We start from the raw sequence: 25,665 nt of genomic DNA, 5'->3' as shown, positions 1-25,665 counted from the left end.
TTGGCACCCCGTGCCAACTGTCACTTTGGCCACTCTGCAGTGCTCTACTTCTTGTGACTCGGCCCTCCAGCTAAATCATATATAATCTCATCCCTTCTGAGGTAAAGCCAGTTCAGCTCAACAGTAGTCCAGCTTCACACTGGGTCTTCAGCCTGACTTCAGGCTTTATTGGCCTTCCAGCTCATCTCTGGGGATCTTCATGTCATCATCCTCTGGGAGGCTGGTAGGGGAACCCCGGCCTGCCCTCTCCTCTGGGTTACAGCCCAGGGACCCTGTCATAAGCAGCTCAGCTATGTATATTCACACCCATTACTTCTTCCCTGGGCTACTTTCTAACTTGGCCTGTCCTTAGGCCTTTCTCACAGCCCCTTCTTGGGCCCACTGCTCCACAGGACCCAGAAGGAAAGAGGATTAGTTATGGAGAACAAAGCAAATATACAAGTCCCACACGAAGGTTATCTGCCCCAAAGAGGCTCTCATATCCAGAAGTTTCAGGAGAGCCCCTGTCCACAGACCAGCCTTGCTCCATGCAATCTATAGGTTTTCTCTGACACCAGCTAGGCCTTCCTTCAAGATAGCACAGGAGAACCATCTCTTCCCCTGCTCATCCCCTACTGTACCTACTGTATTGGGCTTTTCCTCTGTTAATTCCTCACTCCAGGGTTTGACCTCTCATACGTGTACCAGGGTAGGGATGACTGAGATCCTGGCCTTCATTAACCCCTTTCCAGCCAGTGTGGGGTCAGTGTCCCCCTTCAAATCCTCATGGTTAAACATTTGTGCCCTATTCCTAATTTGCATTTGTCTGGCTTCAGCTTCCAGCCACTGGTTCTTATCCTGCTAGAATGCAAGTGCCCTTTAGTACCAGGCCCTTTCTCCACATGAAGGAATATCTATGCTGTAATCAAGTCACTTCTAAGTCTTCTATTTGATAAGACTGAGAGGTGGAACCCCAGGGCCCCATAGAAAGTCCCCTTGTATCCTAATCAGTTAGCTGTTGGCTTAATCTGGGATGAGTGCTCTGGTAAATCTGAAGCAATAAATAGTTTATCACTAAAAGCAGTGAAGTCCTGGGGGCCTAATCCTGCTTTCCTTGTTTACCCAAATTTCCCATTGATCATTAATGGAAAGAGACGAGACGTTATAGCTTGGTATGCAATGTTGCACCCAAAGTCTTACTCACATAATGGGCTGAGAAGAAAAGCTGAAGACCTCTTGGTTGGATTCTCATTTCTTCTCTTGAGTGGCCTTGATAATAATTTGAACACCACCCAATCAGTGAGATAAATATGTTAAAATATAATGATTGGAGCTGCCCAAAAATTATCCTATGGAACAATTTTCCATTGGAAGACGCTGTTTTGACAGAATGGGAACTTTTCATTGAATGTGTAGATTAAATTGAAATTATCATTGGAGACCAAGCAGGCTCCTGGTTGACTTCAGCTTGACAGCTGCCTGATTCTTCATCTGCCTCGCTGCCCAGATACCCATGCTGTCTGCCCATCTCCCAGGCTCCCAGCTGTCCAGCAGGAAATGTCATTTTTGATGAAATCACATTTTTCAAGGGAAGAATCTCTCATGTGAAAAATCCCGAGCAGCCCTTAAAAGAAGTTAAGGGAAAAACTAAAGGCAGATTTCCTCTTGCAACCTTAACTCTGCCCCTCTGGGAGTGCCAGTCTTCCATCTCCACACTGGATCAAACTAAATCCTCCCAGCACAAAATTCTACTATATCAGTATCCACAAATTATGTGGATAGGGCAGCAAATGGTAGTTGGATAAACGGGTGTATAAATAGTGTGGTGACCTCTGGAGTGCCCCCTCATGGCTTGGGATAGCTGTGCAGTGCCTGGCCTCCATTTCCCTCCATGGGGTTCCTCAATAAATCCACTAAGACTCATGTGTCCCTCCTTGGGGTCTGGGTTATTAACATAAAATTCAAAATAAGCACAAAAGAGTCTTCCAGCCCAGTCTCAAACTGCACACAGCCTCTCCCCCCTGTGGTCTCTCTCTCTGTCTATCTTCAAGTTTCCAAGTTGGGAACAGCTTTTCATCCCTTTCCAGGATCTGCTTCTGCTCTCCCCTTGGTCAAAGATCTATCTCCTGCAGGAGCCTACTGAGCTCTGCAACCCTCTGCCACAGCTTCCTCCCCTATTTCCTGTTCCTCTATGGTGCTTTAAAAAAGACCAGATGCCCCCATCAGGTGCCATTGATAGACTGTTATTAAGGTACAGATGGTATGGGCCCATTCCCTCTTAAACGCTCAACTCACCTGGTGAGCGGGTGCATGAAGAAAGGGAGGCTGAGAGGGTGGAGTTCAGGTTAGGGTGCATGGTCTGAAGTTTATGGGAGCTCTGGTAATAATAACACCGACAAACATTGACAAAATCAATGAGCTGGCTCCTCAGCTCTTTTACATCAACAGAGCTCCATGATGTCAACTCAGCTACATTGCTTGACATCAGCTGAGGACATGGCTTAATAGTGGTCTTACATTGTCTCAGTGAGTTGGATACAAACAGCCCAGTTTATGACACTTGGCCTCAGCTATTCAGGGATTTATAAGTGATTCACCACTGCCTTGGATTTCACTCAGAAGATGGATGGCAGCAGGGAACATGTCTATAATTAAAGGTGGGTGGACACATGATGTATGAACAGGAAGAATATCATGTCTAGAATTCAAACCAGGGTTATTGTTGCTGCTTCATGGAGTACTGGAAAAGGATTGGCACAGAGACTCCAATTATACTAAGGCCTTAGGTAGGGTGTGCAGAGGGGAACAGGAGGAGAAGGCTGTTGTGCCATGTTTGGGACTTTCTCAAACTATGGTTAGGGAAGGCATTTTTCAAGGGAATTTTGATGCCCAATTTTCATTAATTGTTAAGGAAAGTTGAGCATCCAGACCCCCTAGGTGTCTCTGAAAATCTGAGTCTATTTATAGAGCTGATGGACACTCCAAATTTCTGTTTCATGAGAAATTTCAGTATTTCACATTTGTTTTTATTTTCAATTAGAACAAAACAAAATATGTTTGAAATTTCCTGTGAAATGTTTTTTTTAATCCCTTTGGAAAACTTTGGAATAGATCCACCTGTCCCTCTTTAGAACAGAATAGTGTAGACCCACCTGTACTAGTTGAATAGACTATAATAGAATAGACTCACCTGTACTAGTTTATAATATAATAGACTAAACCCTTATGGACTAGACTAGACTAGGACTAGAGTAGAATAGACACCCCTGTTTCTGCTCTGAATAGAATAGACACACCTGTAGTAGTGGAATAGAATAGAATAGAATAGAATAGACCCACCTGTACTGGAATTTCAAAAGCACTTAAAACTTAGGAGCACACATCCCTTTGAAAGTTTCTGATACCTTAGGACTGCAGATCCGTTGATTAAGAGTAGGTCTTTTTTGCTTAATCTGTTTTCACAGTGGAACAGCAATTTGTTGCATCTGAGTTAAGGACTCCAGATTGTCAAAATAAAGGGCTCAATTAGAATTATTTAATCTAAAATTATCAATCAGAGATTAATACAGCACTATGGAGAATACAGAAAATAAGAGAATACTTTGCCACCCTTTGTTGACAGACTAAGAGATGGATCTGTGTCTCTCCTGCATCTGGAAAAGAGGTGAAGTTTTCATTCTCCCAAACTAAGTTACCATACCAGTATTGTTATATAGGTTGTCGGACAAAGGAAACCTCGTTGCCAAGAATATACTCCCAGAAGCATATGTTATGATGTTCTATACATTCTGAGTTTATCTGATTTATCACACATACTCTTTGTTGAAGGTAAAGATTCTAAAGAATAGTTAATATATAAATGAGTCAAATATGCAGAAAGAAAGAAGTAAAAGTGTTAATATTTACTAACAGGTGCTAACAAATTTAACTTAGCATTAGATATACAAAAGCTGATTGGGAAGAACAAAATATTTCACAAATCTACACAACAATTTCAAAAACATTTCCATTTCAAAGGTTTTGAAAATAACTCCTTTGATTAAAAAAATTAGAATTAATCACATTTTTAACTAAAATAATTAGGTTTGTGTTTTCAGGGTTTTTTTGTTTTTTGTTTTTTTTTACTACTTCTGTCCCTATTTTCTCAATTTTTACATTCTTCCCTTTTTCTAAGGAAAAATGAAGGATGGGAGGAGAAAAAGCTGAAGAAAAGCAAAACCCAAAGAGTAAATGTAGTCATTTTTCTACTTTTTATTTTTATCCCTCCAAAACTCTGGAAAATGTCTGATAAAATTTTCACTTTATTTTCTAATTTCAATAAAAAGCCACCTTATTTTGTTCATCATAACAAAGACTGAGCATCTCCATTTGCAAACACACTTTTACATCAGGATTTGGAGAAATGACAGCCAAATAGAATTGAAGATTTACCTCTGAAAATAGAAATAGAAAAACATTGTATAAAAGAATGAACTCCAATTCTCTTTGAAAAGAAATCTTAATGAGCCAAAACTGACATGTCAGATATTAAGCCTAACTGGAGGAGAAAATAATGAGAAGATGGACTATTTGTCACAGAGTCATTTTGGCGATGCTCTGGACCTACTCCCTATGAAGCCAGTCAGGACTCTGGGGGAGCCTCCTCTCTCTGAGCATACTGTCTCCAGAGCAAGAAGCTTACACCGCTTCAAACTTCCTGGGTCTAACCTTGGAGCATTCAGCATCCCCTTCCACACTGTGCGCTTCCTGCAATGAGTCCTCCCTGGTGGGACTCCTGGGGAAGCCAGAGGGCCCTGCACCCCAACTCCGCAGTCAGATGTGACTCTCAGCCAGCCGGTAAAACAGAAGATTTATCAGTCGACAGGAACACAGCATAGGACAAAATTTGTTAGCAGAGAAATCAGTGACTTTCAGCCAAGTCCATCTTGGAGGGAGGGTAGCCAAGAGCCAGAGCTCTGGCCCTCCCCCTGCACACCAAACCAGCTGAGACTGACTCGCTTCCAGCTGCTTGGCCCCTGCCCTGCCTGTTGCTCCTCCTCCAGGCTTTGTCTCACTTCCTGAGCCAAGAGTCACCTGGTTGCATCCCCCTCCTGGGTCTCAAGGTTATGAAGAGGTGGCCATAGCATCCATGCAGGCAGCTGGAGCAGCCCCCCACAAAAGTAACACACCCTTATTCCCACCACCTAGACATTGCTGCAATACACAGGGAAACTGAGGAAAACACAGCATTCATGCAAAACAGTAAGACTCGCATAAAACATAACAAGGGGAAATCCCCACTACGTCACATGATTCTACCCATCACTCCCTTTCTGGGTCCTAAAGGAAAGAAAGAAATTTTGTGAGGAAAGTACAGAAAAAACAAAAAGAAGAACAGATGGAGGCTGTGATGGGTTGGATCACAGAAACCCCCTTGGGAGCTGCCACCTGATGTGCAAAGACTACCCCTGCTTCTGTTTTCCCTGCCAGCTCAGGACTCCAGCACCCTGCCTTGCTGAGCCAGACACTCCCGTCTGCTCCAACACAGACCCAGGGTCTGAATTACTTGCCTCAAAGCTGCAAGTTTACCTGAAAATAGCTCACAGAAGTGTGCTTGTCTTTAGCACTCAGATGCCCAACTCTCAATGGGGTCTAAACCCAAATAAATCTGTTTTACCCTGTATAAAGCGTATACAGGGTAAACTCATAAATTGTTCGCCCTCTATAACACTGATAGAGAGATATGCACAGTTGTTTGCTCCCCCAGGTATTAACACATACTCTGAGTTAATTAATAAGTAAAAAGTGATTTTATTGAATACAGAAAGTATGATTTAAGTGGTTCCAAGTAGTAACAGACAGAACAAAGTAAGTCACCAAGCAAAATAAAATAAAATGTGCAAATCTATGTCTAATTAAACTAAATACAGATAAGATCCTCACCAGTTCCAGAATGCTCCCTTTTACAGGCTAATCTCCTTTTAGCCTGGATCCAGCAATCACTCACACCCCCTGTAGTTACTGTCCTTTGTTTCAGTTTCCTTTAAGTATCTGGGGTTGGGGGTGTGTGGAGAGGCTCCTTCTTTAGCCAGCTGAAGACAAAATGGAGGGGTCTCCCATGGGTTTAAATAGACTTTCTCTTGTGGTGGAGACCCTCCCTCCTCACTCCTATGCAAAGTCCAGCTCCAAGATGGAGTTCTGGAGTCACCTGGGCAAGTCACATGTCCCTGCACGACTCAGTCTTTACAGGCAGAAGCCATTGTCCACATGGTATCTTGTATGTCTCCAGGAAGATTTCTTATTTGGATTGGAGCATTCCAAGATGCATTGTTCCCCAAGTGCTTCCTGATCAGGTACTTAACCTGGCGAATTCCTTCCTAAAGAAGCTGACCAAATGCCTCACAAAGCTTACTTAGAAACCAAGCAAGTATACAGCCCATATTCTTAACCTGAAGTAGAAAATGATATATGTGTACAAATAGGATGAATAGATATAGTAGACCATAACCTTTATGGAGATATGTTACATGGCACAGGCAGCACAAAACATATTCCAGTTATGTCATACATACATTTCTAAGCACCCCACCCATAAAGCCTTATAGGGTACACTGTCACAGAGGCTACCAGAATGAGCTTCACCATCATGGCTGCCACTCCTACTGTCTCCTGGGACCCCAGGCCTTTGTCATCCTGACCCTGCGCAAGAGTGAAGGACCAGATGATATCACCACCCCTACCAGCTCCAGCTGAATCCCAACCACCACCTGGAATCACAGTTATTTCCATCTTTGATACCACTGAAGAGATTGACAAACAAGGCGGATTTTGCTTCTAAGACTGGACAGTAAAAACAACAGCAACAATGACAGCTCCAGCCCAACTCAACTAACTTCTTCTCTTCTCCCCAAAAGGACGGGTATTACCATCTCTGATATATCTAGGGGTATGTCTACACCCAGCCGCTAATTCGGCGGCTGGCAATCGAAGTTCTGGGTTCGACTTATCGCGTCTTGTCTGGACGCGATAAGTCGAACCAAGAAGTGCTCGCCGTCGACTGCGGTACTCCAGTTAGACGAGAGGAGTACCGCGGAGTCGACGGGGGAGCCTGCCTGCCGCGTGTGGACCGAGGTAAGTTCGAACTAAGATACTTCGAACTTCAGCTACGTTATTCACATAGCTGAAGTTGCGTACCTTAGTTCGATTTGGGGGTTTAGTGTAGACCAAGCCTACGAGACTGCCAAACAGCTGGGGGTTTTCCTTCTAAAAACTGCCTCTAGCTAAAGGGAAACGGAACAAGGAGTGTGGCTAAAATGAAAGCCTGACTTAATACTTTAAATTTCAAATACTGTAACTGGTTTCCTTTCCTGTCTGGATTATTAATAAAAAGTTAACAGGATTTTTAATTATGTGTTTGCCGTGGTGCGAAGCACGCTGTGGTCTATGGACACCAACCTCTGGAACTTGTTTAACACTGTTTAACGTTGGACAGTGACTGGGTTATGTTAACACCTTCAGCCCAAGTATTCCATCTAAATGAATACATTAGAGTGTGGCTGGAGTTTTATTTTAGGTTTAAAATAATCAAAAGGCACTTATCCAAGGTGCAAGGCCCCTAACATGTCATTACTAATTCAATACAATCCCAGGACCATCCAAATAAACCTTTCAGCAGGAACTCAGCCATCCAGAAAACTACAGATGCTCCTTTCCGACCGCTGGTCATTGTGGAAACCAAACCTTCATTTCACTCAGAAAAAAAAAAGAAACATCAAAGCGTTGACACATTGGCTTCCCAAAGACAAGACAAAATATTGACACCCTCATGTAACAATAATTTCCCTCCCCTCCCCCAAAAGAATAAAAGAACTAAACCAAATTGACCAACTGATCAAATAAAACAAAACAAAAGGCAGATAAGCAAGGTGTTAGAACGTGGCCCTTTATCCAGCTGTCCAGTCATCTGTCTCTTGCAAGAGGACCCAATCATTGGGAGCCATTTACTTGCAAGGCCACTGCATCTGGGTAGAGTCTCATCAGTGTTTCTAGCTCTGGGACTCTAGGAAACGGTGGGGGCGAAGGACCTGTCTGGTTTTAAGATTAAGCTAGATAAGTTTATGGAGGGAATGGTTTAATGGAAAAACATGATTTTAGTCAAAGGAATACCGTGCCATGGCAGGTAAATAGTATAATGGCTAACAAGGGTCAGGCTGGAGACTCTTGCCTACATGCTCGGGGTTTTACTGATCGCCATATTTGGGGTCGGGAAGGAATTTTCCTCCAGGGTAGATTGGCAGAGGCCCTGGAGGTTTTTCGCCTTCCTCCGCAGCATGGGGCAGGGATCGCTAGCAGGAGGATTCTCTGCCGATTGAAGTCTCTAAGCCACAGGATTTGGGGACTTCAACAGCAGAGTCAAGGGAAAGGGTAGGGACGGCTTTGTGGCCTGCATCATGCAGGGGGTCAGACCAGATGATCATAATGGTCCCTTCTGACCTTAAAGTCTATGAGTCTATGAGTCTATGAAACACTCTGATCCCCTTCCATTGGCTGTGGGAGGCCATTGTCCAACTGCCTTGGAGCTCAAAACCAGTATCTGAGTTCTCCAAGCCCACAGTCACTTACATACACTCCACCAGAGCTTCAACTAGCCTATGGTCCCTTTTGGCTTCTATCTGAACCTCTTTAAGAAGATCATTGCAGGAAGGCAAGGAACACGGGTGTAGCAAAGGGAAACTTTATGCCATAAGTCTTCAACCAACACAGATCTTTAAAACAAGGCAGTTCTGAGACACCCCCTCCCCCAGTCTGAATCTGATCTCACTGATTCTGTGAGTCCAGGGTTCATCCGAGTTTCAAGCTGGGCAGAGTCCCTTCTGCCATCTTGCTCCTGAAAGTCTTTATTACACATGGCCGTGGACAGCACCATGTGGCCCCAACAGTGGATCCCATTGTTAAGTAAGCCGCAGGCTATGGGCCATGGGTTCAAACTGTGTAAAGTTCCATCTCCGACTTCCATGCCAGTGGGCTCCCTGTATAGAAAAATCATTTCCCCCTGGGGACGGGCAAGTAGCGGAGACACAATAAAAATTGATGGCCCCAGACTCCAGTCTTGATGGGTTCTCAATGATGGTCCTTCAGTGAGGTGTCAAAGACCTCTCCAGGCAGGGCAGCTGATTAGCATGCAGCACAATAAGCTGCCATTGAGCCAGGTCAGACTTGTCCGGTCACCCTGACAATATTTCCACATATACTACAACAAAGTTCACAACATGACACCATCACACCACACTCTGTCACACAAGCAAACAATTAACCAAAAGCCATGGTATTCCAAGCAGCATTTATATCCCCAAAAGGAAAAGGGTCAGAGACCTCATCAAGTCCATTGGGAACTTGATTATGGCTATTCATTTTAGGTGGAAGGTGCTCAGATAGTGTGATGGTGGGTGGCAGTACAGAATAGATAGATAGATAGATAGATAGATAGATAGATAGATAGATAGATAGATAGATAGATAGATTCTGATCCTATTTGTGCAGCTGGTGTAAATGCCCCTTTCTGCACAAGCAGATTTAAAATCATGATCTCAAGGAGACAATAATGCCTTCATTTGATTATATTTGAAAAGAAACACCAAAAGAAATCATGATCAAAGACAAAGGATGGACATTTTGTTTTTGGTGAATAACCACCCCCCTATCAGTTTCTTCAGTGCAGCTTTGATCGCCTTGTTCCTCATGCTGTAGATCAGAGGTTCCCAAACTTATTTGGCCTACCGCCCCCTTTTCAGAAAAAAAATTACTCAGCGCCCCCCTGGAAATCTACCTTCTTTAAGCGAACAAACAAAGATGCAGTGACAAATTTGCGTTCTTTTATGTATCTATATTTCTACCTACGTCCTACAATATAGTAAAGAAAGATGGTGTTGTAAATAAGACACCTTGAAGCTTGAAATTATAAAATTATTTATTAAAATCAACTATAGTAACATTCACATTACACACAGAAAATTAAGATAATGAAGGACAATATTAAAATAAAAATTACAAATAACATTACAAATAATCCTAATGAGAAGGATGAACCTGGTGCACTGCTATCAATTTATTAATGTTCGGCTCTATTTTTGTCAGCAGCATTCTTAAATCACCGCGATTAGCTATTTGCAGTTGGTTTCTTTTTTTAGTTAACAGACTTGTGACCGCACTGAACCCACATTCCACTAAATATGATGAAGGAAATGCAATTAAAAACTTTTGTACTATAGCCCATAATCCAGGATAAAGTGTAGGTATCTGCTTTTGCAGCCAGAACTGTTGGTAGCCGTCTTTGAATTTAAATTTAAATTCCTCATTTGTTGTTACTTCTGTCAGTTCTTCTTGTAATTTTGGAGATTCTTCTGTATTTGTACTTGAAAAAGGGACCAAAACCCTATCGGGTATGTTCATTTTAAGAATATCTTCAAATCATTGATTGAAGTCAGAATGGAGAGCCTCCAAGTGCTGACAATAGGTAAGCAAGTCTTCATCATGTTTTTCTACTGTTAATAAATTTGGAAACTGGCTGAATTCTCCTCATCCTAAATTTCGTTTGTACAGAAGAAGTTTTGCCACAAACGCGGAAATAACAGTTTTTGTTTTGATTAAATTCAGCTCATCGCCTTGGAGCTGTAAATTTGTTTCATTAAATTTATTAAACAAGTCTGTCAAATAAGCGATGTCATTTTTGGAATCAATCAAGTTGGCTCGTAAAGCATCATCTTTGTTTTCTAGGAACTCTAGCACTGAGTCAAAGAGTTTATAAAACCGATCCAAACAGACACATTTTGATAGCCAACGAAATTCTGTATGAAGCAGCAAGCGATTGAATTCTTCATCGTTTTCAGTACAAAGTTGTCCAAACAATCTGTCATTTAATGAATTGCTTCTGATTTTGTTGATTGCTTTAATGACATAATGTAATGACCTATGTAGGCGTTCACTCAAATTTTTGGCAACTAAATGTTGACGATGAATGACACAGTGTACAGCGAATACATTTGGAACCGCTTTTTTTAAATATGCAAGAAAACCCCTGTAGCGCCCTATCATCGCTGGAGCACCATCAGTAGCAACTGACAAGATATTACTCAGGGGGATTTCTTTTTCTTTAAAAAACACTTCCAATACATGAAATATCGATTCTCCTTTAGTATCAGTTCGCAAATTTTTAGCAAATAATAATTCTTGGCAATTTTTTTCTTCTGTTATGAATCGCATGTATGCTAAAAGTAAGGCTTCATTTCCTGGCAAAGTTGACTCATCAAGCTGTATAGAGAACTGGGATGTTTTTAAATACTCACATAATGAGTCTTCAACATCTTGAGCCATTTCATCAATTCTTCTTTGCACTGTATTATTGCTCAAAGAAATTTTCTTGGTAATATCAGACGCTGGTTTGTGTAGCATAGTGCGTATTACCTCACTTATAGCCGGTAGAATTAGTTCTTCACCAATAGTATGCGGTTTTCCCGATTTAGCAATCAGTAACGAAATGTTGTAAGAATCACGCAACCCATCGTCATCTTCTTTGGATGCTATTGAAAAGAGTTTTGCCAATGTCGGCTGTCTCAAAAATTTTCTTTAAGTGCTTGAAAATAAGATAAATCCTTATCTTTCTCATCAGCATGAACTTTTGTCAAATGTTCTTGTAGTCTTGAAAGCTTCATAGCTTCATTTGATAAAACTTCTTGGCAAATCAGGTACATCGGTAATGTATTGTTTGTAGGCGACTGAATAAAGCCATAGTTCAAATATTCAATACTATATTGTCTACATTTTTTCTTGGGTTCAGCCATGATATTATCTGTAAAAGAAATAAAATTTGTGTGTTTATTTATCATAATAGGGGTATAAAATTATCAAGATATATAACAATTTATATAATTGGAAAAAGTGCAATTTCTCTCGCCGGAACCAAAATTTTTTGCAATAGTTGTGTTGTTAGAATATCGCCCACGACATCAGGTATACAGTGGTTTTTGCGTAAGATGGCAAAAGACAACTAAACTAAAATACTACTGAAACTAATAAACTGGATTTTGTTCTTTGCTCAGCATTAGATATATGTATTTGATATTAAATTGTCAAATATCAAACTAAATTTATCAAGAAATAATTAATTTTAAAAATAATCAATATGCAATTAAAAATCAGTTAATAGTTTTAATTTAGTTTGCCCTTATTTAAATAATTGTTCCTTATTAACATGCGCCTTATTTACCAATTAACACAGATGATTCGATAGATATAAATAAATGATAAGTTAACAGATTTTTTTACTATTTCATTCCCCTGTTTTCGTTAATATTGTAATAAAAAATATGACAAATATATTGACTGTACACAAGTACAGTACAGGTACTGTACCGACACAAGCCTGCTACGATTTTATTATTAGTAAGCACTAGAGACACAGAAACGTACGGTAGATATGTAAGAAAATGTATAAAAATACTCACGTGTAAATTGCTGTTTTATTGAAACAACAATAATACAATTTGCTTTGTATGTGATCCGTAATCCGTAAAGATCGAAGGTATCGAATATGAATAAAAAATTTTAAATACTTATTGCACTATTGTTAACTGCTTTTTACACAATTCAGAAACAATCTAAATTAGATTTCATACATGTCGCCTATTTATAGTATCGTATTGTAAACAAGTCATTACACTCACATATTCCTGCCGATGCATGCTGGATTTCCCGACAATGCGCAACACACTCGCCTGCCAACACTTGCTTGTTAAGAGCTGTTGGCGGACTTCACACCTGATCGGTTATAATTTGTGAATTTATTTGGAAAATAAAGTAATCACTACAACTTTAACTCTATGTTACACAACAGATGAAACATGTACGAACAGTTTTTCAAAATTTTCTTATATTCTCTTCTTTCTTTATGCTTCCACCGCCCCCTTATTTTTATTCAATGCCCACCAATTGCACCCGAGGCTACTACTGCCCCCCTGGATCGTTCCAGTGCCCCCCAGGGGGCAGTATCGCCCACTTTGGGAATCTCTGCTGTAGATGATCGGATTCATCATTGGAGGCATCACAGAATAGAGAACAGTCGGCAAGAGATCCAGCACTGATGTTGAGCTGGAGGTGGGTTTCAGGTCAGCAAAGGCTAAAGTGAAAAAGTACAAGGAGACGACAATGAGGTGAGGGAGGCAGGTGGATAGAGCTTTATGCCGGCCTTGCTCAGAGGGGATTTTCAGTACTCTGGTGAAGATCTGAACATATAACACAACTATAAAAATAAATAAGCTTAAGCCTAAGCACACACTAAAGGCACTAGCCCCAACTTCACTGAGGTATGAGTCAGAGCAGGCGAGCTTGAGGAGCTGGGGGATTTCACAGAAAAACTGATCCACTGTGTTGCCTCCATAGAAGGATATTGCAAATGTGTTCCCAGTGTGCAGTGCAGAGTAGACAAAAATACTCATCCAGGCACTGGCTGCCATCTGGATGCAAGCTCTGCTGTTCATCACTCTCTCATAGTGCAATGGTTGGCAGATGGCGACATATCGGCCGTATGCCATGATGGTAAATAAGGCAAAACCTGTTGAAGTAAAGAATATAAAGAAAAAAACTTGTGCCACACATCTGGAATAGGAAATTGACCTGGTGTTCATGAGGGAGTTGGACAAGGATTTGGTGACTGGGACAGAAATGGAGCCAATGTCTAGAATGGACAAATTCATCAGGAAGAAGTACATGGGGGTATGAAGGTGATGGTCAAAGGCTACAGCTGTGATCATGGGAAGATTCCCCACCAGGGCTGCCAGGTAAAGCACCAGAAACACCACAAAGTGCAAAATCTGCAGCTCCTGAACGTCAGAGAATCCCAGGAGAAGGAACTCGGTCACAGTGGTCCGGTTGGACATTTCCCTCTCCAAACATTGTGTCCTGCCTGTGGATAGAAGGAAAAGGGCAATAGTCAAGATTAGAGTGACAGAGAAAATGAACTAATTCTCTCTCCGTAATATCTAATGATGGGAATGCAAAGGGTGCATAGTTCTTGTCACTTCCACTGACTAGGAGCTAAGAGTGCTCCTTATCCCTGTGAGACAGAGCACTAGTGAGATGCATATCGGTGAATACTGGATTATTGCCTCTAAAGCTAAGGGAGGTGGGTCAGTTTACACCATATGAGGATCTGGCCAATGCGGTATAAAGGCTGGAAAAAAGTACAACTCAAATCCAACATTCCTAGCCAATATAGTACCCTATTATGAGAAACAGAAGGCTCTAAATTTGGGGATGAAATGTAAATACTAACATGGCTAATACTGATAGCAATGCTGAAATAGGGATTCCCACTTTCCAGAGAAATTCAACATTGACTCACCCAGCCCACTACGTGACAGCTTGTCTGTAATGATTCTACCCCAACACCACGTAAATGGTGAGCTACATATTTACACATTGAATTGTGGCAAGAGAAGTGTAAAAGTATAATTAGGCAGGCCAGATACGAATCTGAAAAGTAACTAACAAAAGACACAAAATCTAAGAGGAATTTTGTTTAAGCATTTCAAAAGCAGGAAGTTTGCCAAACAATGAGTGCGGTCGCTGGATGGTCAAGTTGCAAAAGGAGCTCTCAGGGAAGACAAGGCCGTTGTAGAGAAGCTAAATGAATTCTTTGCATCGGTCTTCACTGCAGAGGATGTGAGGGAGATAGCCACACGAGCGATTATTTTTCCGTGACAAATTTGAGGAACTGTCCCAGATTGAGGTGTTAATAGAGTAGGTTTTGGAACAAACAGGAATGAGTCTCCAGGTCCAGATTGTAGTCACCAAGACTCTGAAGAAACTCAAATATGAAATTGCAAAACTACTAAATGTGGTAAATAAACCAACACTTCAATCAGCCTCTGGAACAGATGACTGCAGGGTAGCTAATGTAACGTGATACAGTTAATATAGGGTACTTGGACTTTCAGAAAGCTTTCAACAAAGTCCCACACTTACAGCTCTTAAGCTTTTGGGATAAAAGGTAAGGTTCTCTCATGGATTAGTATCTTGCTAAAAGATAGGGAAGAAAGGGTAGGAATAAATATTCAGTTTTAATAACGGAGAGAGGTAAATAGCTGGGCTCCCCAAGAATCAGAACTCAGACCTGTGCTGTTAAACAAATTTATAAATGGAGCGAATAATGAGAAAAATTACTCAGGATTGTTAAGTCCAAAGCTGACAGAGAAGAGTCAAAAAGAGATCTCACAAAACTGGGTGAATGGTCAACCAAATGGCAGATGGAATTCAATATTGATAAATGAATAGTAATGTACATTGGAAAATATAATCCTAACTATACATACAAAATGATGGGGTCTAATTTAGCTAGTACTCCTCAAGAAAGATCTTGGAGTCATTGTGGTTCATTCTCTGAAAACATCTGCTCGATGTTCAGTAGCAGCTAAAAAAGCTAACAAGATGTTAGGAACCATTAGGAAAGGGATAGATAATAAAGCTGAAAATATAATGCCAGTATATAAATCCATGGTATAACCATACCTTGAATATTTTGTGAAGTTGTGGTTACCTCATCTAAAAAAAAAGATATATATAAATTGGAAATGATATAGAGAAGAGCAACAAAAATGATTAGGGGCATGGAACTATTTCTATATGAGGAGATATAAAGAGACTGGTACTGTTTAGCTTTAGAAAAGAGATAACTAAGGGAGATATGATAAATGTCTATAAAATGATGCATATTGTGGAAAGAGTGAATAGGGAAGTGGCATTTACCCCTTCACAGAACAAAAGGACCAAGGATCACCAAATGAAATTAATAGGCAGTAGGCTTAAAACAAACAAAAGGAAGAATTTCTTCACACAATGCACAGTCAACTTTTTGAACTCATTGCCAGGGAATTCTGTGAAGCCTGAAAGTATAAACCGGGTTAAAAACAAGAATTAGATAGGTACATCAATGGCTATTAGCCAAGATGATCAGGATGCAATCCCCTGGTCTGGGTGTCCCTAAACCTCTGTTTGCCAGAAGCTGGGAATGGGTGACAGGGGATGGATCATTTGATAACACTGCTCTACAGCCAAAATGCTTCTGAAATAAATGTAGTCAAACTTTACTAATTCTGGGTCACTGAGAACGAAAATGATACTTAAAATTGTTGATTGGCTCTAGTTTTCAAGATATGCTATTGGGTCAGTATATACGACCCATGACTTGGGAATGGCGGAGGATAAGTGAGTTATAAAGGGAAGGGATCTCAATTTAAACCAGAAATGACTAAAATACATCTTTGACTGGACCTATGAATAAATCTATGACTGGGTTTGGACAGTACTTGCTTTTTAGGCAAAACAATGAATGATGCTATCTGAAGCTGGCATTGTGTCATACATGATATGAATAGCATCATGTTATTCCTAGAAGTCATGGATGATGCAATCATAACGAAGCTTACATCACTCTGCTGAACAAATTGCCCTATATCATCTCTAGAAATCATACAGTGTCGTGCTCTCTTATTTGTCAGTGTTTGATTTTGCAAAGGGACACATTTCTGTTTAGCCAAAGTGAGCAGAGATGCCTCGTACTTGTGTGAACAGTGTAGATAACTTCTGCTATGTTTGTGGTGAAGTGACTTTTGCGTCACAAAAGCACAGTATAACCACTATGGTTAAGAAAGCCTATCACCTTTATTTTGGCTGCAAAATTGGAGATCAGGACAAGAGGTGGGCCCCACACATATGCTGCAACACTTGTGCAACAAATCTTTGCCAGTGGTTGAACAGGAAAAGGAAATCTATGCTTTTTGCAGTGCCAATGATTTGGAGAGAGCCAACAGATCATACCAGCAATTGTTACTTCTGCATGGTGCCTCCAGTTGGGAAAGGTGTGTCAAAGAAGAAAAAGTGGACTGTGCATTATTCAAACTTTGCATCAGCTATATGCCCAGTACCCCTCGGAGAAGGACTGCCGGATTGAGTCAGACAAGGAAGAGGAAGAGGATGAAACTTCTGATCCTGAACCATCAATGCCACAGGACCAACATTTTCTCCCATCCTCCTCCTCTGAACCACAGCTCATAACACAAGGTGAACTGAATGACTTTGTCAGGGATTTGGAACTACCCAAGAGTAAGGCAGAGCTGTTGGGCTCCAGACTACAGCAGTGGAATCTCCTGGCAGGTGATGTTAGGGTTTCCATGTTCCATGACCGTCAAAAGGATCTTGTCCCATTCTTCTTCATGGAAGGTGATCTTGTAGCCTGCAACAACATCGATGGTGTGATGGCAGCCCTCAACATCGTTCACGATCCAGATGAGTGGAGTCTGTTCATTGATTAATCGAAGACGAGTCTTAAAACTGTTTTACTGCATAATGGCAATGTTTTGCCATCAATTCCAGTTGGTCATGCAGTCCATATGAAGGAAACCTATGACAACATGAAACAACTTTTGAGGTGCATAAACTATGACCAACATCAGTGGCAGCTTTGTGGCGATTTGAAGGTTGTTGCTCTCTTGCTTGGTCCGCAGACTGGATACACAAAGTACTGCTGTTTTCTCTGCGAATGGGATAGTCGTGCAAGAGATTCCCACTACATCAAGAAAGATTGGCCACTCTGACAGTCATTGGAGCCTGGGAGGAAAAGTGTTCAGCATCCACCACTTGCTGAATCAAGGAAGATTTTGTTACCACCCTTACACATCAAGCTGGGTCTGATGAAGAACTTTGTCAAGGCCATTGAGAAAACACAAGCAGCTTTCAAGTATCTCCATGGAAAATTTCCAAGGTTAAGTGAAGCTAAGATAAAGGAAGGTGTCTTTGTTGGTCCTCAGATTCGTGAACTTCTTCGAGATGATGCATTTGACCATGCACTGCGTGACAAGGAAAAGACGGCATGGAAAGCCTTCCAGTCAGTGGCAATAAATTTTCTCGGAAACAACAAGGCAGACAACTACAGGTTGTTGGTGGAAAACCTCCTCAAGGCATACAAAAGCCTTGGTTGCAACATGTCACTAAAGATACATTTTTTGCACTCTCATCTAGATTTTTTTCCACCGAACTGCAGAGCAGTGAGCGACGAGCACGGCGAGCGATTTCACCAGGACATTGCAACAATGGAGAAACGCTATCGGCAAATGGAGCCCATCAATGCTTGCAGACTATTGCTGGACAGTGACAAGAGATGCTCCATTTAATGAATACAAGAGACAAGCCAAGAAGCGCCGAGTAGACACTGAATAGGACTAAACTATGTACAGAATAGTTTTTTGCCTTTTGTTTCATAATACATTTTATTTAGATAACCCTTTTGCTGATTTTTAAAGTGTTACATAAACAGGACAGGTGAAATATTATCATGTAAAGCAACCATAAACACATGAAAAGACCTAGGTTTACAATTTATGATTAAAACTCAACTATCTACACAATATACATAGACATAAAATGTAAAAACTTAAATATCTTAGAAACAGTAGCCAATCAGTTGTTTTAATTGTCATATTTGAATTCAGCACATCAAAATACATAATAAATAGCACATTTTATCTCTGAAGCAGACAACTTCTCAAAAATTGTAGACCAGTGTAATTGCCCTGTTCTGTTCATTCCCTCTGAAGCTTCAGGCACCAGCCACTGTCCCAGACAGGATACTGGGCTAGATGGAGCATTGGTCTGAGCCAGTGTGGCCATTCTTATGTTCTTATAATTTAAGGCTCCAAATCCCACTGCATTTCCATCTCTGGGTTATGATGGACTAGTAGCATCCCTCCATTACTCTGCTGTATCCTTTCCTTCTGCGACTTTATGTCTGTACAGGCAGGAGACTTGGGTTCTGTTCTGGGCTCTGCCATTGACCTACTCTGTGACCTTGGGCCAGTCACTTCCCCTCCCTGTACTACTGATTCCCCACACCCATGTCTCTGGCTTGTCTTCTAGGACTGGGAGCTATCGTGTGCATGGCCAGTGTCTTACTATGTGTATGTTCTGAGCACCTCTCTGCAGCATTGCTGCTTAGCTGGCTGCAGTGTGGGACAGAGAATACAGTGGAGATGCTCTAGGGAATGATCAAGATGGAAACGTTTTGGCTGGGAGCTTTGACTCTGTGTTTTCGCTTCAAGGCGTTAGTATGTTTAAAATATATTCTGGCTGTCAACTTCGCTTCTCACTCAGATTAACCATCCTGCAGTGAGCCCTTTGTAATAGAAATAATAGAGGATGGGACAGTGGGAATGGGAGGGTGAAATTTTAATCTGAATAGAAAATATTAATTTTCCGCATCCTAGCACAAATCTAAGTTTCCAATTAAGAACAATCAGACTTTTTCGGCTTTAATTATCTCAAAGGAAAATTGGGTTTTCAATTGAACATATGTTCATGGAAAAAGTCTGCCCTCCTCCATATGTATTTTGTTTTTCGAGGATAGCAGAGGCTAAAACTTTTCAATTTTCAACAGCTCTTAGCTAAAATTGCCTTGTTCTCACTTGCCAGAATGACAAAAAATGTTTGGGTTTTCCCAATTTTGATGAATAGTCTATTTTTGCTGCTACAAAATATACAAATAAATAAGTCTGACTGGTGCCAGATTAAATTGATAGTAAAAGTCTTGAAGAGTTCTGACTGTCATGCGTATTTATGTTCTTAAATCTGTCCTGTATATTAATACACCAACATATTCAGTTGAAAAAGCAAACTTACGATGCAGATTTTTGTGGAATTTCTCACAGCTAGCGAAGCATTTGATCCTCCAGGGTTCTGATTATTTTGTCATTATTGATCTGTCTGTCTCTCATGCCCCCATCACTGCATTAGCCCACAGCCCTTTCCATGTCCTCCACTGGAGTTGCTGGGTCTTTCTGCAGTTCCCAGCAGAGAGGGAGACACTCCACAGATGGGTGCTCCCTGCTCCCCTCCTGGCGGAGAAGTGATGGATTAAATAGGATGAGGGACTGAAAGCCCCTCTTATCTCTAGGGCTGATCACAGCTTGTGCAGGCTCCAGAGATGGTCACAGCACAGGATGTCCCTGCTCTGGGGCTAAATTTCTGAAAATGGTCTCCAGGGTTGTGAACCCAGCTCTGCTGTCACCTCTGGAGCAAACCACCCTGATGTCGTGGAAAGAATCACCCACGCATTGATTTTAGTTCACAGACTCAAGATGAGGTTTGTCTTTTTTGCAATACATACCGAGGCGTCGGGGTAACAATCCGAAGAGTACCACACCTAGGTCAGCTCGCAGGCTGTCTTTATTCTGTCAGACCACAAGCATAGTACAAATTATACGTCATTTGCGTGAAATAAGAGTTGGGGTCTGTCCCCTATTCCCGGTACCTTCCTTATTAATTTACGAGAATTGGGTGCATATTGGGTGGAGGGCTCCTTGGTGTTTTCCATTATGGGTGGTACTTGGAACCAATTTGGATACTTTTCTCGTCAAGGCCCATGTTATTTTTCCGGGGTTTTACGGTTAAGGGCATAGGGGTTATCACAGGACGCCCAAAGAAGGAATATGATTGGCTGGTTTGGCAGCTAGCTGGAACTTCAGGAGAAGTTGGCCTTTGCTAGATGCAATTTCTTCATATAAGTAGTTATTATATTTCACAAACAAGCGGTTATTATGTTTGCTAAGGCCGTTATTATGTTTGCTAAGGCCTTTGCATTGTTTTCTCCCCCTCCCTCCTCTGGTCACAACCCTTGACAGAATTTGGCAGGGAATTGTGCAGCTTAGTCTTGCTCAGGTCTTGGCCCATATTGCCTCTTGTATGGGCAGTTAGTACGGGTCATTAAAAGGAAGGCCCCCCAGTTCCTTTTCCACACAATTTCCCTCCTCTGATGCCCTGTAGGCATCATTATTATAGTTTAGTGAAGAGGCCATAATGCAGTATTCGGACTTATTTGGTTGGAAAAGGGTATTGGAGTTGACACTGAGGCGATCAATGTTTGGGTCTGAGGGATAATATAGTGTTGTTTCAGGGGTATTTTTGGAAAAGAAAAGGGCTTGGGGTGGTGGCTGAACCTGTAGCTGGGGCAAGCGACATATTCTGCACAGGCAGCAGAGGACGGCAATTGTTAAACCACAACAGATTGCAAGAATTAGACCAAGCAGTATTTTTAGGTCTAAGGAAGTGAAGAAACTGGGTGTGGCCTGGGTAACCTCCTTAGAGGCAAAACATGCAATGTCGTGAGAAGAGCATAGGGTATGTACTCGATAAGCGGCCTGAAATGCTTTGGCTTCTTTGTTGTATTCTATCTCTATTATATGCATTTGGTCTTGGAGATGGGATATGTTGGAGAGGATGGAAAATAGGGAGGTTAAATTTAAAAATCGGTTTGGGATTAGGGAAGTCCAATTGAAAGTAAGAGGGACGGCTGGGTGGAGGGTTATATAGATTTGGGGGTTAGCGGGCCATGTGATAAAGCGGCTACCCAGTGCAGTGGTTAAGTTAAGGTGAAAGGGGAGAGGGAAATGGGGATTTGATGGCAGGGTGCAACCATCCTTTTTATTAAATAGGAGTTCTTGACCTGGAGTCTTGCCTATTGCTTCTCCTTCCCAACAAACTGCATCAAAGATGTTGAGTAGCTCCCCAGGGTGTAGCTTGCGGAGGCAAAACAGCTGTGGGGGTGCCAAGGGCCACAAGGACCACAAGGTTCCGATTCCCACCCAGACATGTTGAGTCGCAAAATCATGGGGAGTGGTGATGAAACAGCTAGGTCTGTGGGATGGCTTGACTTCCCATACCTGCCGGCGAATAACCCAGTCCCACAGGCAGCCCGCCCAGGGCCCTGGCAAAAGTAAGTGCACTGGGGCCCAGGTGCCATTGACAGGTCCCGAAGCCTGGAAAGAGCATTTTGAGGAGTCACAGGCCCATCCTGATAACGTCCACGTATGCCTCCATTTCCATAGCCCAGGTGGCACTCCCACAGTAGTGGTAAGGGTTTTGGGCCACCGTTGGCTAAGGACATCGCTTCGCATTTCTGCTAAGAGACCATTAAAGAAATCCTGCATTTGACTACAAGCTGAATCCCATCCGTTGTCTTTTCCTATTAGAACGAGGGTGTTGATTAATGTTGTTAAAAGGGTTTGGGTTGTGGTTCCTAGTCCTGATAGGGCATGGAGGGTTTGTATATTTGAGTGGGTGCTGGTTAACCCTGCCTCAGTGAGGAGGCCTGAAGCCCTTTCTAAATTTCCCAAGCGTTCTTCATGATCTTGGGCCTTGTCTATTGTCCAGATAGCGTCTGCTCCAGTTAGACCATGCAAGGCCCCTTCTACCAAGCCTCTTTTCCCCCGATGGAAACTTTCCCACTGCACAAGCTGGGCTAACTGAATGGCCGCTCCCTGTGAACAATTGGGGTATTGGGTAGTTATTTGGAAGGCAGAGAGGGGAAATGAGAAAGTGGTAGTTCTTATAGTAGCGTTTAGCACAATCCACCGTTGGAAATGATAATCCCATTGCTAGGGTGTGCTATACCACATTTGTTGGTCCAAAACCTGAATTTCTTTGTGACCATGGTTAGTCAGAGGGGTGGGGATGGGAATTTTATGAGAGGGGGTAGCTGGGAGTTGGGGATTGTAGCGGTGGGCAATCATGTAGAGTAGGGCTTCCCCTTCTGCAGGTAAAGGTAAATTTAGGATGACAACCAGAATAAGTGGAAGCTACCCCAAAAATTAGATGACTGAATAAAAAGCACTGCATAGAAGTCTTGTTTACAAAAGTTATCGAGCCTGTGCCGGCTGTTGCTAATATTTCAAGTCCTGCACGGGAGTTTTCTCCTAGACCCTCATAGTTTGTTGTGGAGCTATGGGTAAAGGGGAAGGACTCCTTGGTGATGGTTTTGTTTTTATACCACTTGATAGTGTGGCCATACAAATGGCCATCAGGGTCTTCTGAGTACAGGGTGGAACAAAAGTTTTCAAGCATAAAGGGACCTTCTGGTCTAGGCCAGTCAGAAGCATTTACAGGAGTGGCTAGGGATCTAGCTGGGTAAGGGACCTCTGATTTTAGAGGGGAAGGAGTAAACTACCTAGTCGGTAACTGATTCGTCCACCCAATTGGGGAGTGCAGTACACCAGGAAGGGACCTGGGGATAGCGGCAAGGGGCTGCTCCTGGGAGAAATCCCACATAATAGTGAACCCCACATTCCCAGGAAGTTAGCCCGCAAGTTCCCCCCTGCCAGGTAATAATACTTCTCCGTTGGTACCAGGGCAAAGCCTCAATGTCCTCTGTAGTAACAATCTTCTTTTCTTTTAAGGCATTTAAAGAATGAGCAATTCGGGTTCTTTGAAAAACGTGGGGCTGGGGTGTAGGGGAAGTTGGTTTAAGGGTTGAGGTTGAAGTGGGGGTTAATCCGGAAGTCCAAAAGAAAACAAGCAAATCGTGAAAGTTTAAGATCAACATCAACAGCATAGTCACGCATATAAACCAGATGGAAGGCATGAGCCACTTCTGCACTGTAGCTGACTCTTTAATGGCTAGATCTGTCATTGTTACTCGGCAGTACCTGTGGGCGCTAGGCTCGCCACAGGATTTTCGGGAGGCTTTATTGTGGCCTCTTTCTTTCTTTTTCCTCTTAATGAGTAGCGAGGGCTTTTATGAGGGAGGTCTTGGATGACCTCCGCAGCTTCCCATGGTTCCTCAGGGCCAAGAAGTGGAGGTGACATCTTTGTGTCAACTAGAGCCTGGACTCGCTTGCACTGGGAAGCGTGGATCCAATTGGGCAGGTCTCGGCACTTGACGGCGGTGTGGGTAGTGAGCAATACCTGGAATGGGCCTTTCCAGTGAGGTTCCAGGCAATTCTTTCGCTGATATTTTTTTATGTACACCCACTCTCCTGGTTGCAGATCATGACAAGGGGAGTCCACTGGAGCAGGGAAGGCACACTGAACCTGTTTATGTAAAGACTTAATACATTGCATGAGTTTCTTACAATATGCTAGGATCCTTTCATCCATCAGCTGTGTATCTAGACAGCTGGGTATGATAGGAGGGGCTGCAGGTATTCTCATTGGCCTACCCATTAAGATTTCATGGGGGGAAAGGCCATGTTTTTGGGCAGGGGTGCTTCTCATTTCCATTAAAGCCAGAGGTAGGGCAACTGGCCACTTAAGGTTGGTCTCAGAACATAACTTATCAATTTTGTTCTTTAGCACCCCGTTTACTCGTTCCACTGCCCCCGCACTTTGAGGGCGGTGAGCGCAGTGGAAGTGCTGAGTGATTCTTAGTGCCTTGCAGACTTGCTGCATGATTTGGCCTGTGAAATGGGTGCCCTGATTGCTGTTGATCGAGAGGGGCAGCCCAAATTGGGGGATAAATTCCTGAAGCAATTTTTTTGCTACTGTTAAGGAGTCAGCTTTAGCGCATGGGTAAGCCTCAACCCACCCCGAAAATCTGCAGACACATACCAACACATACTCGTACGAGCAACATTTAGGCATATTAATAAAATCAATTTGTATATTTACAAAAGGGCCCCATGGTGGGGGATGAGCTGCAGGTTTAGTTTTAACAGGCTTTCACACATTGTAAGCAAGGCACACTGGGCAGGTACTACAATATTGTCATGCTGCTGCAGCAAAATGTGGGGCAAACCAATGTTGCTCTATTGACTGTATCATTCCCCTACTTCCCTTATGGGTTAGCCCGTGGACCAGGCGGGCCAAGTAAGGGAGCAAATTTCTAGGTGCCACCGTGCGACCATCCGGTGTGCACCATACGTTGTCGGGAGATTTTTCACAGCCCACCGCCTTCCAGTATTGTTTTTCCCTCTTAGCTGATTCCTGCATGTCCGCCAAGTCCCGTAGGAGGGTTGGGGGCATGTCAGGAGAAGATGGTTCAGCGGGGGTTAGGCCTGGGGTAGAGGAAGCCAGTGTCATAAAACAAATAGCAGAAAATTCAGCCGGAGACCCGGAAAGGGCCGCCTGCCTGGCTGATCCGTCAGCCAGAGCATTTCCTCGTGTGACCTCATCACTAGGAGTTTGATGGGCAGCGCATTTTACAATGGCTATCTCGGAAGGGAGCGAAAGAGCATTAAGAAGCGTGTTAACATAAGCCCCATTTTGGATGGGGGTTCCCACAGAGGTGAGGAATCCCCGGTACCTCCAGAGTTGTCCATAATCATGCACTACCCCAAAGGCATAGTGGGAGTCAGTGTAGATGTTGACTGACCGTTCCTTCGCTAAGAAGCAGGCATGGGGAAGGGCGACCAATTCGGCTACCTGTGCCAAGTTTACCCCCGGAAGGGAGTGAGCTTCTATTAAGTCATGGGCCGAGCATACTGCATACCCTGCAACGAGGATACCCTCAGGATTTCTTAAACAGGACCCATCAACAAAATATATTAGTTCTGGGTTAGGTAAAGGGGTATCCTTTAAATCCATCCTGGGGGAACATAATTCAGTAGTTACTGCTTGACAATTATATGGTTCCCCATCCCAGGCTGTTGGGAGCACGGAAGCAGGGTTGAGAACGGGGCACCGAACTAAGGTTACGGTAGGGGCATTTAGAAGTAACGTTTCATATTTAGTCAGCCGGGAATTGGACATGTGTTGGGTCACCCCTCTTAAAAGGAGTGCAGTTACAGCGTGAGGCACCGACACAACAAGAGGGGAACCCAAAACAAGTGCGGCTGAGGTGTCCACCAGAATTGCTGCTGCCGCTACCGCCCTGAGGTACAGGGGCAGTCCTGC

General features: G+C 42.7%; 1 protein-coding gene across 1 annotated transcript; it reads right to left on the bottom strand.

Moving 5' to 3' along the window:
- Positions 1 to 9,608: 9,608 nt before the first annotated feature.
- LOC135975080 (olfactory receptor 14A16-like) lies at positions 9,609 to 13,889 on the bottom strand. The gene is made up of 2 exons (XM_065565124.1): positions 13,032 to 13,889; positions 9,609 to 9,707 (listed from the first exon to the last, which is right to left on the bottom strand). Exons 1-2 carry the CDS (start codon positions 13,887 to 13,889, stop codon positions 9,609 to 9,611), a joined length of 957 nt encoding a protein of 318 aa, XP_065421196.1.
- Positions 13,890 to 25,665: the final 11,776 nt, after the last annotated feature.

The sequence above is a fragment of the Chrysemys picta genome, chromosome 13 (genome assembly GCF_011386835.1).
Source record: "Chrysemys picta bellii isolate R12L10 chromosome 13, ASM1138683v2, whole genome shotgun sequence".
NCBI classification, from domain to species: Eukaryota; Metazoa; Chordata; order Testudines; family Emydidae; genus Chrysemys; species Chrysemys picta.
This window is presented reverse-complemented; position numbering and strand designations above follow the sequence as displayed.

What these genes read in the sequence shown, in the direction of transcription:
- LOC135975080 (XM_065565124.1), bottom strand. Translation starts at nt 13,889, where the DNA reads ATGTCCAACCGGACCACTGTGACCGAGTTCCTTCTCCTGGGATTCTCT. An exon ending in CTCCAATGATGAATCCGATC is followed by an intron (nt 9,708 to 13,031) that starts ATCTACAGCAGA and finishes TGGGAACCTCTG; the next exon opens with ATCTACAGCATGAGGAACAA.